The 14,398-nt window shown below is 37.9% G+C and overlaps 1 protein-coding gene across 1 annotated transcript in view; it reads left to right on the top strand.

Annotated features, from left to right (window-relative positions):
- Positions 1 to 3,193: 3,193 nt before the first annotated feature.
- LOC140161812 (sperm-associated antigen 1-like) overlaps positions 3,194 to 14,398 on the top strand; it is a 72,727-nt gene continuing 61,522 nt past the window's right edge. Inside the window, exons 1-6 of the mRNA XM_072185110.1 lie at positions 3,194 to 3,338; positions 7,555 to 7,733; positions 9,461 to 9,535; positions 11,487 to 11,571; positions 12,790 to 12,903; positions 14,162 to 14,375. Coding sequence (XP_072041211.1) covers positions 7,588 to 7,733; positions 9,461 to 9,535; positions 11,487 to 11,571; positions 12,790 to 12,903; positions 14,162 to 14,375 — 634 coding nt within the window. The 5' untranslated portion in view covers positions 3,194 to 3,338; positions 7,555 to 7,587. The remainder of the gene's footprint in view (positions 3,339 to 7,554; positions 7,734 to 9,460; positions 9,536 to 11,486; positions 11,572 to 12,789; positions 12,904 to 14,161; positions 14,376 to 14,398) is intronic.

Here is a 14,398-nt window from a genome sequence, read left to right on the forward strand (position 1 = left end):
GATATCCCTTTTTGTCCTCGTTCTCAAAAATATTTGATTAGCACAGCAATTATGTTAGAATTCTTACTTAGTGCTTGAAAATTAAATAATATTTTATAATTTAGATTATTCAGATATATTATTATTTTTTCGTAAACTACATTTGAAGAGAGAAGATAAAATATCAAATTCAATTATATTTAATTTCAACAATTTCATTGTGAAATAAAAAAAAGCCCTTTAAAAGGGAATTGAATTTTCTTCAGAAGGTGGAGGGGAGGGGGGGGGGGCGGGTCATTATTCGTGAATATGAGCTAATATGTTGGTGACCGGAGTCAATTTTTATGCCCCCCCCATCGCGGGCTAATTTGTTTTTCATGATCCAACCTATCGGGTTGAAATTTTATGACCGGCCCCCGTGGTGCCAAGTTGCGGCAGAATTTCATTCATGCCGATCGCGGAGTGCAGAAAACTAAAAGTAAAAAAATGTGCATTGCACACAAATTCTGCGTAACAAGTGTGGAGCATGCAAAAATTTGTAGGGGCTATCTAAACATTTTTAGTTAAATGAGACTTGCACGTGTAGGCCTAGAGGGTGAAAATTTTGTTGAACATCAGCCCATAGGCCCACTAATAATTTTAGAACCCCCCTATTTTGTGTCAAAAATTATGACCCCTGATATAAAAATTCTACCCCCCCCCACTTGGCCGGAAACTTCTGGGTGAATCTGAAAGTGGAGTCATAGTTTGCACTTGAAAGTTTCAAGCCCCCTTGACCTGTGCGCCATGAACGGTGGTTTGCGCAGGTTAGTACCCCAGCCCCCAGCCCCCCCGTGAGGATCATGAGGAAATGAGGATTACAAACTCAAAATTTCAAATCACTAAAAAAATTACATCACTCTTAATAAATCAAATGAATTGAATGACTTTTGTTTAGTATTTAAAACAAAAAAAGACCCCCTTTTTTCACGAATTTTAGACAAATTTCTGATAATCACTTTATCAAAATTTCAATTGACTTTCACGCGCCTTATATTTTGACCAAAAATTTTTCCTAGTCTCAAGACCTCCTTTTTTGGTAAGATTCTCCCCTCACTATCAGGCCGTGTAAAATTAATATTTTGGTTCTCGTCCCTCCTCCTCAATTTCTGGGATTTGTCAGATTTTTTTTTTTTTAGATTTTTCAATTTTTTAGACTTTGGAATGATTTATGAAATCTTCATACATATAAATAAGTTTATTAGAGAACAAGCATCACTTCCAAGACTTTTTGTGGTACTCTAGGGGGTTATACCTCAGAATCTCACATTTGAAAAAAAAAAGGGCCTCATCGTTTCCTCGAGCACTGTTGGAGAAGACCGAAAACTACTGACAATGCTAATTTTACATTGAAAAAAAAAAAAAACTAGAGATAATTTGCGCTCACAGAGCGCAGACAATCGCCAAGTCATGTAACCTTTTAATGACTTTTTGACCTGACCTTTGACCTTAATGCTTCCTGAGGTTTGTTGTCACCGAAATTGAGCCCCATACCCCTTACAGAAAATGAAATTACGGTATAAGATTTGACCCCAGATAACCTTTGACCTGACCCCTGCAAATTGTTCCAACATATTCCCCTGGTCATTAAGTTTGTTGTCACCGAGTTTGAGCCTTGTACCCCTTACAGATGTCCAAAAAATGCATTTCTAAAATTTGACCTCTGCATGACCTTTGACCTGACCCCTGCAAAATGTTCCCCTGGTCATGAGATTTGTTGTCGCTGAGTTTGAGCCCCATACCCCTTACAGATGTCCAGAAAATGAAATTATAAGATTTGACCCCAGATAACCTTTGACCTGACCCCTGCAAAGTGTTCCAAAATATTCCCCTGGTCATTAAGTTTGTTGTCACAGAGTTTGAGTCCAGTATCCCTTACAGATGTACAGAAAATGCATTTCTAAAACTTGACCTCTGTATGACCTTTGACCTGACCCCAGTAAAATGTTCCCCAGGTCATGAGATTTGTTGTCACCGAGTTTGAGCCCCATACTCCTTACGGATGTTGAGATAATGCAATTGTACCCATGATCATACTCTTAAAAGATTTTACCCCCTTAATGACCTTTGACCCCAATTCTTTGTACAACTTTTAGACACTGGCTAAAGGCGATGCAGGTAGGCCTATGCAAGTGACGACATTGTGTTATGTAATTTGTGGAAGAAGAAGCATTTTTAGTGAAAATCACATTTTGGCCACAATGACCTTTGGATGACCTTTGACCCCGAGTTGGTCATGTAACATTTGTCCCCCCACCCAATGGTCCTTGTGACCAAATATGGTCACATTGGCTTAAAGCATATGGCTACGATGGCTCGTTAAAAGTTTGACAGAAGAAAGAAAGAATGAGAAGAACTGACCAAAAACAGAACACTCGCAAATTGGAAATTTGCGATTGTAAAAAAACCACCTCCCTCCCTCATCAATTCATGAAAATCCTTCAGACGAGAACCAAAACATTAATTTTATACGGCCTCATGTCCCTGCGTCGTCACGGTCGGGACCTTCTCAACTCTCTTCTCACCGAAAGACCCCTCTTTTCGGAGTCTAGGCTCTGAGCGAAAGACCCCTAGTTTCGAACTGTCCCCCCCCCCGGAATCCCAATACCCCTTTGGCAATTGTCCCCAGGGGCAGGCCAGAGCAATTGTCATCAAGTTATGGTACATGAGCATGTTATGGGGTCAAAATCTACAAAACGCGTTTATAAGCTAATTCGATAATTCAGAACAGAGTGCATTGTGGGTAATTTTCTTGGATATTCTTGGGGATATAATAACACAATCCTCCCATAGACGGCTGTGGGAATGGACTTTGACTGATCGGAAATTCCTGTGATTTCATTTGTCATTTACAACTTTGGTACTTCCAAGGTAGGTTCTAACTATCTTTGTTTGTTATATAAAAGTTCTATGGGGACAATCAGACCCAACAACTGGCAAAAAAAAAAATTTAAAAGGTTTTTTAAAAGTGCAAAGTTCGTCACCATTGAATTACTGTGTGAGGCCTGGCTGTGATATCCCTACAGACTTTTACCCACAATGCACTGATTTGCACTCTGTTCTGAATTATCGAACTTGCTTATTGATTGATTGATCAGCTGCTATTGGTTCCCATGGTTTATTTGCTCCATTCACGTGTATTGGATACACACGTATTGCAGATTTCATTGGTAGTCAGCTAAAATTCGTGGTTATCAACGCTGAGTTGCGTGAGGAATTTCCCGAAGTTTTTTGTTGGAAATTGCGAGTTGAAACGGTATTTCCCCTGTCGCAATAATTAATCTTCGCATTTTGCGATCTCCATATTGTCTTTGGTGTAGGTAGGTGTAGTTGTGGATCAAATCAACAAGCATTTGAGGCTTGTATTATAAAACAATCGGAATTTGACGCATGCAAGTCTTGAACTCAAGTTGCACCATTTTGACATGACATTTGACATGCAAGGTTGTCAAATTCGGAAGCAATTCTAGATCTCATATCATTCATGTCAATCATGTGCATGTACTATGATGTAGATTTGATTTTCTAAATCGACCCCTGAGTCAACAGAATAAATTATGAATTAAAGCCATGTATTGTATTAAACAGTGCTGTCAACTTATTGGAATTGGGCTTGGCATCTAAAAATTATTGAATGAGACAGTCAGTGTCAGTGAGTCAGTGCAGTGAGTGAGTGAAGTTGTAGGTATGCTAGGTGAATTTAAATTTGCCATCAAACTGCATCATTTTATATATCAAATTAAAGCCCTTGAGTAAACAAAGCCAAAACTGAAAACCATTTTTTCATAGCACTTTCCGTAGCAAAGTTACATCTTGTCAAAGATTGACTTTCATCAAAAAGTTTCAGCTAGCAAAATTCCCCAAAACGGCATTTCGGGGTGTTTCTAGATCTTAGTCTCATTATGATAGCAGCTTTTTTTAATGGAAATGCTATCCAAATCCCTCTAAAATTCCATGTGCGGGTGACTTGTCACCATAAAAATCATATATTTGGGTCAAGTGAAGTATAGAAAACATATTTATGTAGGTTTCTTTCTTCGGGCACTTGTTTTAAATTTCTATGTAAAAATGCATTGACATTGTCGGCGAATTTGACTGACTAGCAAATGTGTTAACTAAGGTTTGCCTGGGTTACCTAGAAGTTGTTGATCATGTCATCATGCATGTTGATAAGTCAATGCATGTTGATAAAACGTATTAAAAACAGGGTTCTATTTACTTATAGAATATTTTTAGCAATAGCAATTTTTAGCAAAAACATTATTTAGGATATGTTTACATTGTAAACAATTGCTATACAAGTAGCAGGTTCTCCAAAATCATGTAGGTATGCCAGGTGAATTTAAATTTGTCATCAAACTGCATCATTTTATATATCAAATTAAAGCCCTTGAGTAAAGAAAGCCAAAACTGAAAACCTTTTTGTCATAGCACTTTCCGTGACAAAGTTACATCTTTTCAAAGATAGACATGTCCACATTGCTTATTATAGAGGGCGACATTCAATCCAAAAAGTTTGGACCACAGTAGCTCACAGTCAATGGCTTAACTGTGTAATCCCCATAGGGAAATTTCGACACCAGAAACCAAAAAGTGCTGGTACTTTATCCTTGATACAGAAGTCAGCATGCAGTGAAAGTTAGATTTCATAAAATAAAATCGCCTTTGTTTAAAATGGATCATCGTGGTAAAAAATGATGCATTACATGCTTTTTTTGTACAGTAAGTCATTGTAAGTCATTGTCAATGATGGTCGCAGAAAAGTGCCGTTTTTTAAAAACAGACATTTGCCCATAACTTCGCTAGTTTTTGACCTACAGACATGGTTGACCCCTCATTTTTTTTAAAGTTAAATAATCACCTTTTTAAACAAAATAATTTACATGTGAAATATCCTACTTGAAAATTTTGTGAACATGCCTATCAAAGATCGACTTTCATCAAAAAGATTCTGCTAGCAAAATTCCCCAAAACAGCATTACGGGGGTGTTTCTAGATCTTAGTTAGGTATGATCATCAAATTTTCAAGTAGTATATTTCACATGGAAATTGTTTTATTTGGAAAGGTGATTATTTAACTTAAAAAATGAGGGGTCAACCATGTCTGGCCTGACAAAAATTAGCAAAGTTATGGGCAAATGTCTTTTCCCAAATTCTGTGACCATCATCAACTGTACCTGTACAATGAATTACTGTACAAAAGTAATGCAGCATTTTTCAGCACGGCGATCCATTTTACACAAAAGCGATTGGTCCCCGGTCTAGGCGAATTTCGCTGACTAGCAAATGTGTTAACTAAGGTTTGCCTGGCATACCTACAAAATGGGGAGCATATTGCTCCGCGATTTAAATCAAACCCTGTCAATGCCTGTTGCACAGCGTCATCATCCCTATATCTTTGTGTCAAAAATTGCTGTGATAGTACGGCGAATCCTCTCGTTTTTCAATAGCTCTACCCATGGCGATTTTGTTCGAGATAGGCCGAGCGACTCCGGCTAAGCATACCATTTACACCATACGACTATCATATGAGATACCGCCAAGTTTCTATTCTACACATTATTACGAATTGCATATTTAGTACCCCATATGATGTTGCTAAATTACAAGAAAATTCGATTTGTTTTCAGGTAAAACCCAGGTTTTGTTTTTAATACACTAACTTGAAATTAAATACACTAATTAGCGGCCATTGCTGTTTGATGTGGATATGTTTTACTGCATTTTTAAAGTAACGATTTTTCAATCGTAAATTAAAATTGTGATATATAATTTTGAGAATTTACAATTATAAAGGAACACATTTAGCCCATTAAAGATCCAGGTGCTTGTATCTAGAATATTCAATCACATATCTATATAACACAATGTAAACTTTCTTTATCTGTGTCAATAATCATGATAATAGAATATTGATTCCAATAGAATTGAATACATTTTGAGTTTGTACTTTACCATTGAGCGATCAAGCGATCGATTTCTAGCCAATCAGATAGGACTCCTTTTCTTGCGCTCGACGAAATACCAATCGCCGCATACCAATCGCCCGTCGCTCACCAACGGAGTATGGAGCTGTATGGAAAAAATATTTATAATATGTGACCCCTAGGCACAACTGAGCCCTGAAGTCGCCAATCATCATTTTTGAGATATTCAACCAAAATATTCTGCTTGAAATTAGCTTTAAAATGATGTATATCATGTCTATAGTACTTGACATTTAAGTAGTGAAAAATCAATAAAACAGTCAATAAATCCTTTGTTTCCTATTGTTTATTGTTAAGTTCGATAGAGCATATCTCAATAGTGGCACTGGTGACATCCGGGCTCAGTTGTGCCGAGGGGTCACATATAGGGCGTTGACACTGTGTGTTGCAGGCTCCGATAAATCGCCTGTCCGATTGCCCGGGGCAATTAAAAATACAGTCAGGCAAGCTAAATCATCAGGCACCCTGCCCGACCGGGCAATTGCAAAATTATCGTGCAATGACGGCATTATTGCGTTCATATTTTACTTACATAATATCAATGCAGATCGACAAACAAACAGTACAAAATATATTTCCTGCAACTTAATTTCCAACTAATTTCCACAGTTTTTGATCCAGGTTATTCTCCGAAGCATACTTGTAGCAGTATTTAATATGATAACACTGTAATATTTTTAGGCAATTTTAGCTATTACAATACTGCAACTTGTTGATGGTTTTCTTTCACAAATATTCGGGCATAATCGGGCAAGCAAAAGTTGACCTAAGCTTGCCCGATCGGGCAATTAAAAATAAAAAAATTATCGGAGCCTGGTGTGTTGGGTTGATAAACATGATGATAATTACGGTATCATAATAAATAAGTGAGAAACATCCTGACCGTCGCATCGCATCCTTTTATCATATTAGCCCGACGCATCATGGCCCTAATGGTTCCTTCCTCACCATAGGGCTATGACTTCCGTACTATTGCAAAAAGCGGGGCTCCCGTGGAGGCAGAGGCACTGAACTCATGTCGCAATTTCAAAGGTTCACCCTGCATTCATAAAACTTGTCTTAACTTCGTAGGCAGGCTCACATCACACACTTGTATAGGTGGCACTATTCATCCATAGCATAGGTGCGTGCATGTATGGTCCAAAAATCGCTTTACTGTGGGGCTCAATGGAAAAAATAACTAAAAATTAATTTAAAACAAATTGGATACTGTGTACACTGGACCTAAGTGTGGCTCATGCATGAGTAATGGTCGTTTTTAACTCTGTTCAAAACGTAACATATATGATATACATACACCAAATACAGCCCCCGAGAAGGTCTACTTTTAGCACACCTAACTCCGAAACAGTTTAGTCATTGTTAAAAATGCGATCCCCAACCCTTTGCTTACCTTTGGATGAATTTGTAGCAGTCAGTACGGTACATTTCAGCATAAAACTCTGATTTGTATCAATTTGTGCACATCAAAAATGGACTATGGGCTATGGCATAGTCTAATCGAAATATCTCGCAGCAATTTTAATTCACACTTTTTATTACATTTCAGATTGGAAAATTATTTTGAACCAAAGCTAGTATCATGGATGCAGCGAATGTTAAGAACCTTCTGGGGGCTCAGCAAGGATCGGCTGGTAGCAGCGATATACCAATAGAACACATGGATTATGATTACATTGGAAAATGTGAAAAAATCAAAGAGCTGGAAAAGATACTCAAAGTCCTCAGGTAAGAGCTTTATGGGCCAACTGGCTATTCCAGTTGTCCTAATCCATACACCCCAATAGAGATATAACCTTGATCTCCCACACATGGGGTGTAGATTTCAAATGGAATCACCCATTCAGGTAATTGCTAATTCAGGTAATCTGTTATCTGTCAAGCTCCTCTTCCATCCAGTTAGTTTTAGAATATAATCCTTGCGGACAAAATGAACTAAAAGGATCATAATCAATTTTGTGTTTTATCAATCTGGCCATACGATGGTAATCATCTAAAGTTTGTTCGGCTTATGTACATGTATAAGGTGGAAAAAATAAGACTCATAACATTGTGTATTGATATAGAATGACATGCATGCTGTTGGGCGTAGTGCATACGCTAGGTGCGCGTTGCGTAATGCGTGAATGGGTGACTTCATTTTGAAATCTACACCTGCTCAGTATTCACTGAGAACTGCAAGTCACAAGAACCTCAATTTTTTCTTATTCACTTGTAACACGCAAATGTCAAGATTTTCAGTCACAACATGCGTTTGGCTTTCAATTGTTGTATCTTGAGAATTATACATCCTAAGATAGTAAATGTATACATTTTTGGAAAGCTATTTACCCCAGGAATCCAAATATGCAGTTAAAATAAATGTAGGATACACTCTAAAGAAAATATTGTCAAAAATGTAATCAACATTTTGTGCGTGAAGTTACGTATATTTTCACACCCTGTATCACCACTTTGGTCATTCATAATATAGCAAAAGTATAAATTTTATTCAAGCTCATAGTGCTGCCTGCCACAAAATTAGATTACATTTGAGGTATTCCATATCAGTAGCAAATGCAATAAATTATGAATTTACTAGTAAAATTAATTGTTTTCATGATATCACCCTATATATTTTTTTTACGCACCCTGTATACCAACTTCATTTTTGCATAGTTGGATTCCTTGGAACATAAGCTTTCCAAAAATGTATAGTTTTGTTGGTGTGAGATGTATAGTTTTAGACATGTAACAATTTAAGTGAAAAGGAGGACAAATTATCAACGCATGTGCCCCACCATATGACACATGACCTTATCCCTATTCCAGAATAATACAGAACTATTCAATTTTTTGGAATGAAAAAATATTATCCTGTTTTGCCAAATGAAACATAGCTAAATCCTAATCCTTTAGTTAGTCCTAACTGACAAATAATTAAGTAAAATTTTATTTTTTTGCCAATTTTTGGAAATAAGGGCCAAAAACATGTGTTTTTAGGGTGTTTTTCGTAAGCTGTGACAATCAAGCCCAAAGACTTGTACTAAGACTAATTTCAGTTTATGCATTCTAATTTTTGGAAAAAACTTATTTCATTTTTATTATCAATCATTTTACTAACACAAAAAGTGGGAATTGGAGCAAAATTGCTGCATCTACTTGAGATTTTGGATGCTTAGACTTGTTCCAAGTCTTTGATTTTTGTAACTTGTCATAAAACATGACAAAAATGCATGTTTTGGGCTCTTTTTTCGAGAAATTAGTAAAATAGTGAACTTTTTCTTTTATCTCCAGTTCGGACTAAATGAATTATTAGGATTGAGCTATGTTTCATTTATGTTTCATTTTGCAGAACTTGATGATATTTTATAATATTTTTTAATCCCAAAAATTAGTGCTGTATTTTTCTGGAATGAGGAGTAGATGGAAAAGCATTGTTGATACTGATTCTTATTATGTTTTTCTCATCCCAGATCAGGTAAGGAAGGACACTACCCGGACCTGATAAAATTTTGCGAAGACAGAATAGGAGATCTTGATCCGAACAGGTAAGGGGAATAGATCACACGACGTAAATCATAATATGACACCCAGAGGATGTATAAAGACATTCCCATATACCCTTGGTATTTCTGGTCATGTTTTTTATACTGGGCACCTAAAAAGGGCGGCTCTGTTGCATTCTTACTCATCAAGACGTGTTTACATGCATGTAGCTTGTTTATTTGATATTTATTATGAGCTTATTTTAGTACTATTTTTTTTCCTTAGACATTGGTCTTTCAATTTCTGAAACAAAAAGTAATGATTTTCATTTGTACTAATTACTGTAACTCGTAAAGTCTAATTAGTCAGGGGTGGCTCATGTGGCGGAGGATCATGTGGCGGAGGAGCACAATGCTGTACAATGGTGATCCTCCGCCACATGATCTTCAATAAACATTATTGATGGATTTCTACTTGTTTCTGTACTTGATCTCAGCCAAGTGATATCATGTTAGCATTCATTGCCTCAGTATTTGTTAATTAGACAATTAAAAATTACAAAAAAATTGTTGCTACATTAATAAAGTTTGTTGACCTCTATGCATTTAATACTAGGGTTTTAATGTAGGCAACATTCAAAAGGATGCTACGGACAAACGAAACATGATAAAAGGCTCAAATTTCTTAAGCAGACCTTGGTTGTGATCCTCTTTACTTCAGTAAACTAAAAACTAGTAAAACATAGAAAGTTAGAGACAAATCGGAAAGAGCACACTCATGCTCAATTTTGATCCAAAAAGTCCATTTTTACGAAAACGCTTTGTCGAATTCTCTTTTAACTTTCAAAACTGGGTTGTTGAGCTTATTGTACATCTAGTTACATGCTTCAATCATGAAAATTTGCATCTCCAGTGCCAGATAAGGGGTGTTTTAAAGAAATTTATATAAATATTGACAGCTTTTTGACCACCCTGTATCTACATAATTGAAGTACTTGACCACTAAAAGTTCCATATGGCTAGGTGGGCAATTAAGTTAACTATATTAAACATGTGTCAAAACTTTACATTATCAATGTACTTCGAGGGGTGAACCGTGACATCCCTTAATTAATATTTTCATTCTTATTTTGCTTGTTACACCCTGTATATTATATGGGTCACCCTGTATAATTACTCCCATTGTATGGTTTCTGAAATCGTCTGAGTATATGCTCTCAGAATATATACTTTTATTGGGTTCTAATGTAAACTTTTGATGTTATGTAAAAGCATGTAATTTGTTTGAAGGTTATATTGATCAAATTTCCCAATCACAGTGCATTGTAGGAATGCCTTTAAGCCTCCTCTGTATGACACCCGAAATAATGTGATTTTTTACCAATCAGATTTGGTATTTACAAGCTAGACTACGCCGACATAATAAGAATTTGATGTACGGTATAGGTTACTGCAATGCCATTCCATTAATTTCTATTCTAATACCACAAAATAGCACAGTTTAATACTAAGCCTCAGGACACTTAAACAGGAATCCAGCGCACGTAGCACCCTTGGCGTATTGAGACGAAATCTCTCATCATGCCCGGCAGATGTTAAATCTTGTGCATACCAAGCCCTTGTAGTAAGACCGAAGCTTGAGTACTCCTCTGCCGCATGGAATCCCTTCTCATCTGACCAGATAAATAAGATCGAAGCAGTGCAGCGTCAAGCGGCGAGATTTGTTCTAAATAATTACAACAGAACGGCTAGTGTTTCTGACATGCTTCTCAAACTAGAATGGGACTCACTTGCCACATGGAGACTATTACATCAATGCTCCATGTTTTACAAAATCCATCATGGCCTGGTGAATATTACCTTCCCCCCTTGTGTCAAACCATCCATTCGGCAAGGAAGAGCCAGTAACAGCCTGAGCTACCAGATTATCCACTCCAGAGTAAACGTATACCGCTACTCCTATTATATCCGCACAATTCTTTCCAACAAAAATAATTACTGTTTTTGTTTGCAGTCGGAGCTTGATTAAAGACAAGGGGCCGGCTTCCAAGTATGACTTGGATTCTGAGGAATGGGCAAAGGTCAACACAGACATAAAAGTAAGTGTACAACAGGTCAACAATTTAAACTGGTTTAAGACAAAGGGCTGCCTTCCAAGTATGACTTGGATTCTGAGGAATTGGCAAAGGTCAAAGTTGGATTTAGAACAATTCTTCAAGCCAGGGCAGGGCTTACCAAACTTTTTGTGTCCCAAATTTCATGAAAAAAATATGGCACGACCCATAGCGTAATAATGTTGCTAAGCCCTAACGCCCCAGTTCATTACTTTTTGGCGAGGGGGAAGGAAAGAAGGAGGAAAGAAAGAAGAAGAGAAAACTTTTTTTCTCGGGTGCGGTTTTGAACCCCGACCCTTCGGTGCCACGCCTGCACTGGCCTACATGTACCTCGCCACGGGGGAGTAGCTTGCCCGGCCAAGTTTTCCGTCGCCATATGACTGTTTGCATGATGACGCAATAGCATCATGTGGGATACCTGCTTGTGCCTACGCTTTCTGAATTGAGGTTTTTGATGTATGGTACGGTTAGGGTTAATGTGATGTGTGTACCTGCTTATTTGCACACCACACAGTCAAAGTTTGGTAGTGTTGTGGAAACCGCTCATCTCATGTCCAAGCTGACTTGCAGTGTTGGTACCTTGCACTTTGATGCACGGTAATGAGAGATAAAAGCTGTCCGAGCCTCAGCAAATTCCTCTTTAAGGAGGAGAACCTCTTCCGTTTTTAATTGCACATCAATTGTTCTCCTTTTTTTTTATTTTTGATCCTTTTCTTAAATCAAGTCACGACCTACATCACTTTGGGAAACCCTTAGCAATTGGTAACCCAGAACCAAGATGGTCATTCCAAACGTTCTGTCTCAACCTTCATATAGCTGCCTCTAAAAATAAACTTTGTAGGCTTTAAATATATCCACGATCATACCGTAACCACCCGGGTATAAGCCCACCTTCGGCTATAAGCCCACTCCCTATTTTAGCCGAATTTAGCCCCAAGAGAACAACCTGCCGGTTGGCCAAAATTAATATTGTGTAAAATTTTGAAACAATCAAGGAGGGGTATTAATAAGATCATCTGCAAATGCATGTTTGACCATAAATAGTTTAAAGCCTAATCATAATTGGCAATTGAATTGAGCATTTCAAGTTATCAACCAATCAGAAATGCTGTTAGATGACCAGTAGTGTTCAGGGAGTTAACAAAGAGATAAATCGCTATTTGGCATTTCGCCAAACTCATAACATTATGTTTTACTTGACAGGATTGGACCAGTGACATCAGTCAATCCAATGACGCAATCAGCAAAGGACAGGGTGATCAGAAGCTACCCCCAGTAAGAAAAGGAGCTACTATAGACACACACGGCAAGAAACAGGTATTGTATTCCATGAAGCCAGAATTCCATGAAACTTTAGCATCAGTCCATGGCATTACCAGCAGGCGACGCACCCCCCAAATTTGGAAAAGTATACAAAAAGTTCCAAAATTTCAGAATTTGCGAGTGTAGCGAGCAAAAAAAATCAGGTTTTTTTTTACCCGTTTTTGGACAAAAAAGAAAGTCCACTTTTCACAAAATTGCCCCCTCCCCTTGGAAAAAAGTCCACTTTTTCAAAATCAGCCCCCCCCAAATGAAATCCTGCGTACGGGCCAGATTGCCAGCTGTTGATTTACGAGTCTTAGGTCTTACAAAGTGTCATAAGTGTAGGGCAGAGTAACTTTGAAAATTATAAAATTTGGCCTGTAATAATATGTAATAACCTGAATGGCTGGCGAATTGCTAAGATTGCCAGTGTTATATGAGACGATCAGAGAATATATCTTACACTTCCCATGCATAATGCAAATTTTTCCCATTTCCATTTTCTGCACTGATTTGCTATATCTAGTCCAACATGGGTTGATGGTTGTGAAATGTACCTCAATGAACAGAGCACTTCCAGATCTTGCAAATTATGTTTATTTCTTTACTATTGATCCATGTTTAGAAAGTCTATTCTCAAATTGTACACAAATGGAACCTTTACAAAGTAATGGAAGTGTTGTTTGATGGAATGAGATGATGTATCATGTTGTAAAGGCATGCACCTATTTGGGGGGGGCTTTGGGGGTAAAAGCAAGGCGCGCAAAAGAGAAGGGGTGGCGGAAGATAAAGGGGCTGCAAGAAGAATTTTTAAATAAAAAACGGCAGGGCAGAAGGGCGGCAAGAATTATCAATGAAAAAAGGGCGGAAAATTATGGAAAACTAATGTAATATACCTTTTTGGTCGCCAGCAGAGTCACCACTCGAGGCGGTGGGGGTTATTGGAGGGGGGGTGTAACACCTCTACTTTTTAATATTAAAAAATAATTGTTGAGAAAAAATTCTTGACCTTCCCCCCCACCACTTTTTAGATTCCTGAGTGCCATCCTGGCTGGAAAAAAAAATTGGTCGACCTTTTCGGGCTGTTGCTGCAGGGGGCGGCAAAATTTACATTTTCTGTAGCCCCCCCTCCCCCCGGGTAGGAGCGGCCACAATACGCCACTGAATGGATTCTGGGAAGGGTAAGATATCTTCCATATGAGACAATAGCTAGGTGCAAACAAAACAATATCTTCATTTTCTACACAATACACTTGCTGATGTTTTATTACAGAATGAAGACTCTGACCAGGCTTGGGGCAAACCCTCCAAGGACAGAATCAAATCACATGACTACCGCAAGTGGGACAAGTACGATGCAGAGACTGAAGCCAAAAAGATTGAAGGAGTGGATGATAAAGGACAAAGGTTACGTGATGCGGCATCAGAGCTGTCTGCATCAAGATCTGCGCATAACACACCCGAAACTATCAATGTAGAGGGTATGGGCAAGTAGAACACTGTCTTTCTT

The sequence above is a fragment of the Amphiura filiformis genome, chromosome 10 (assembly GCF_039555335.1).
Source record: "Amphiura filiformis chromosome 10, Afil_fr2py, whole genome shotgun sequence".
NCBI classification, from domain to species: Eukaryota; Metazoa; Echinodermata; class Ophiuroidea; order Amphilepidida; family Amphiuridae; genus Amphiura; species Amphiura filiformis.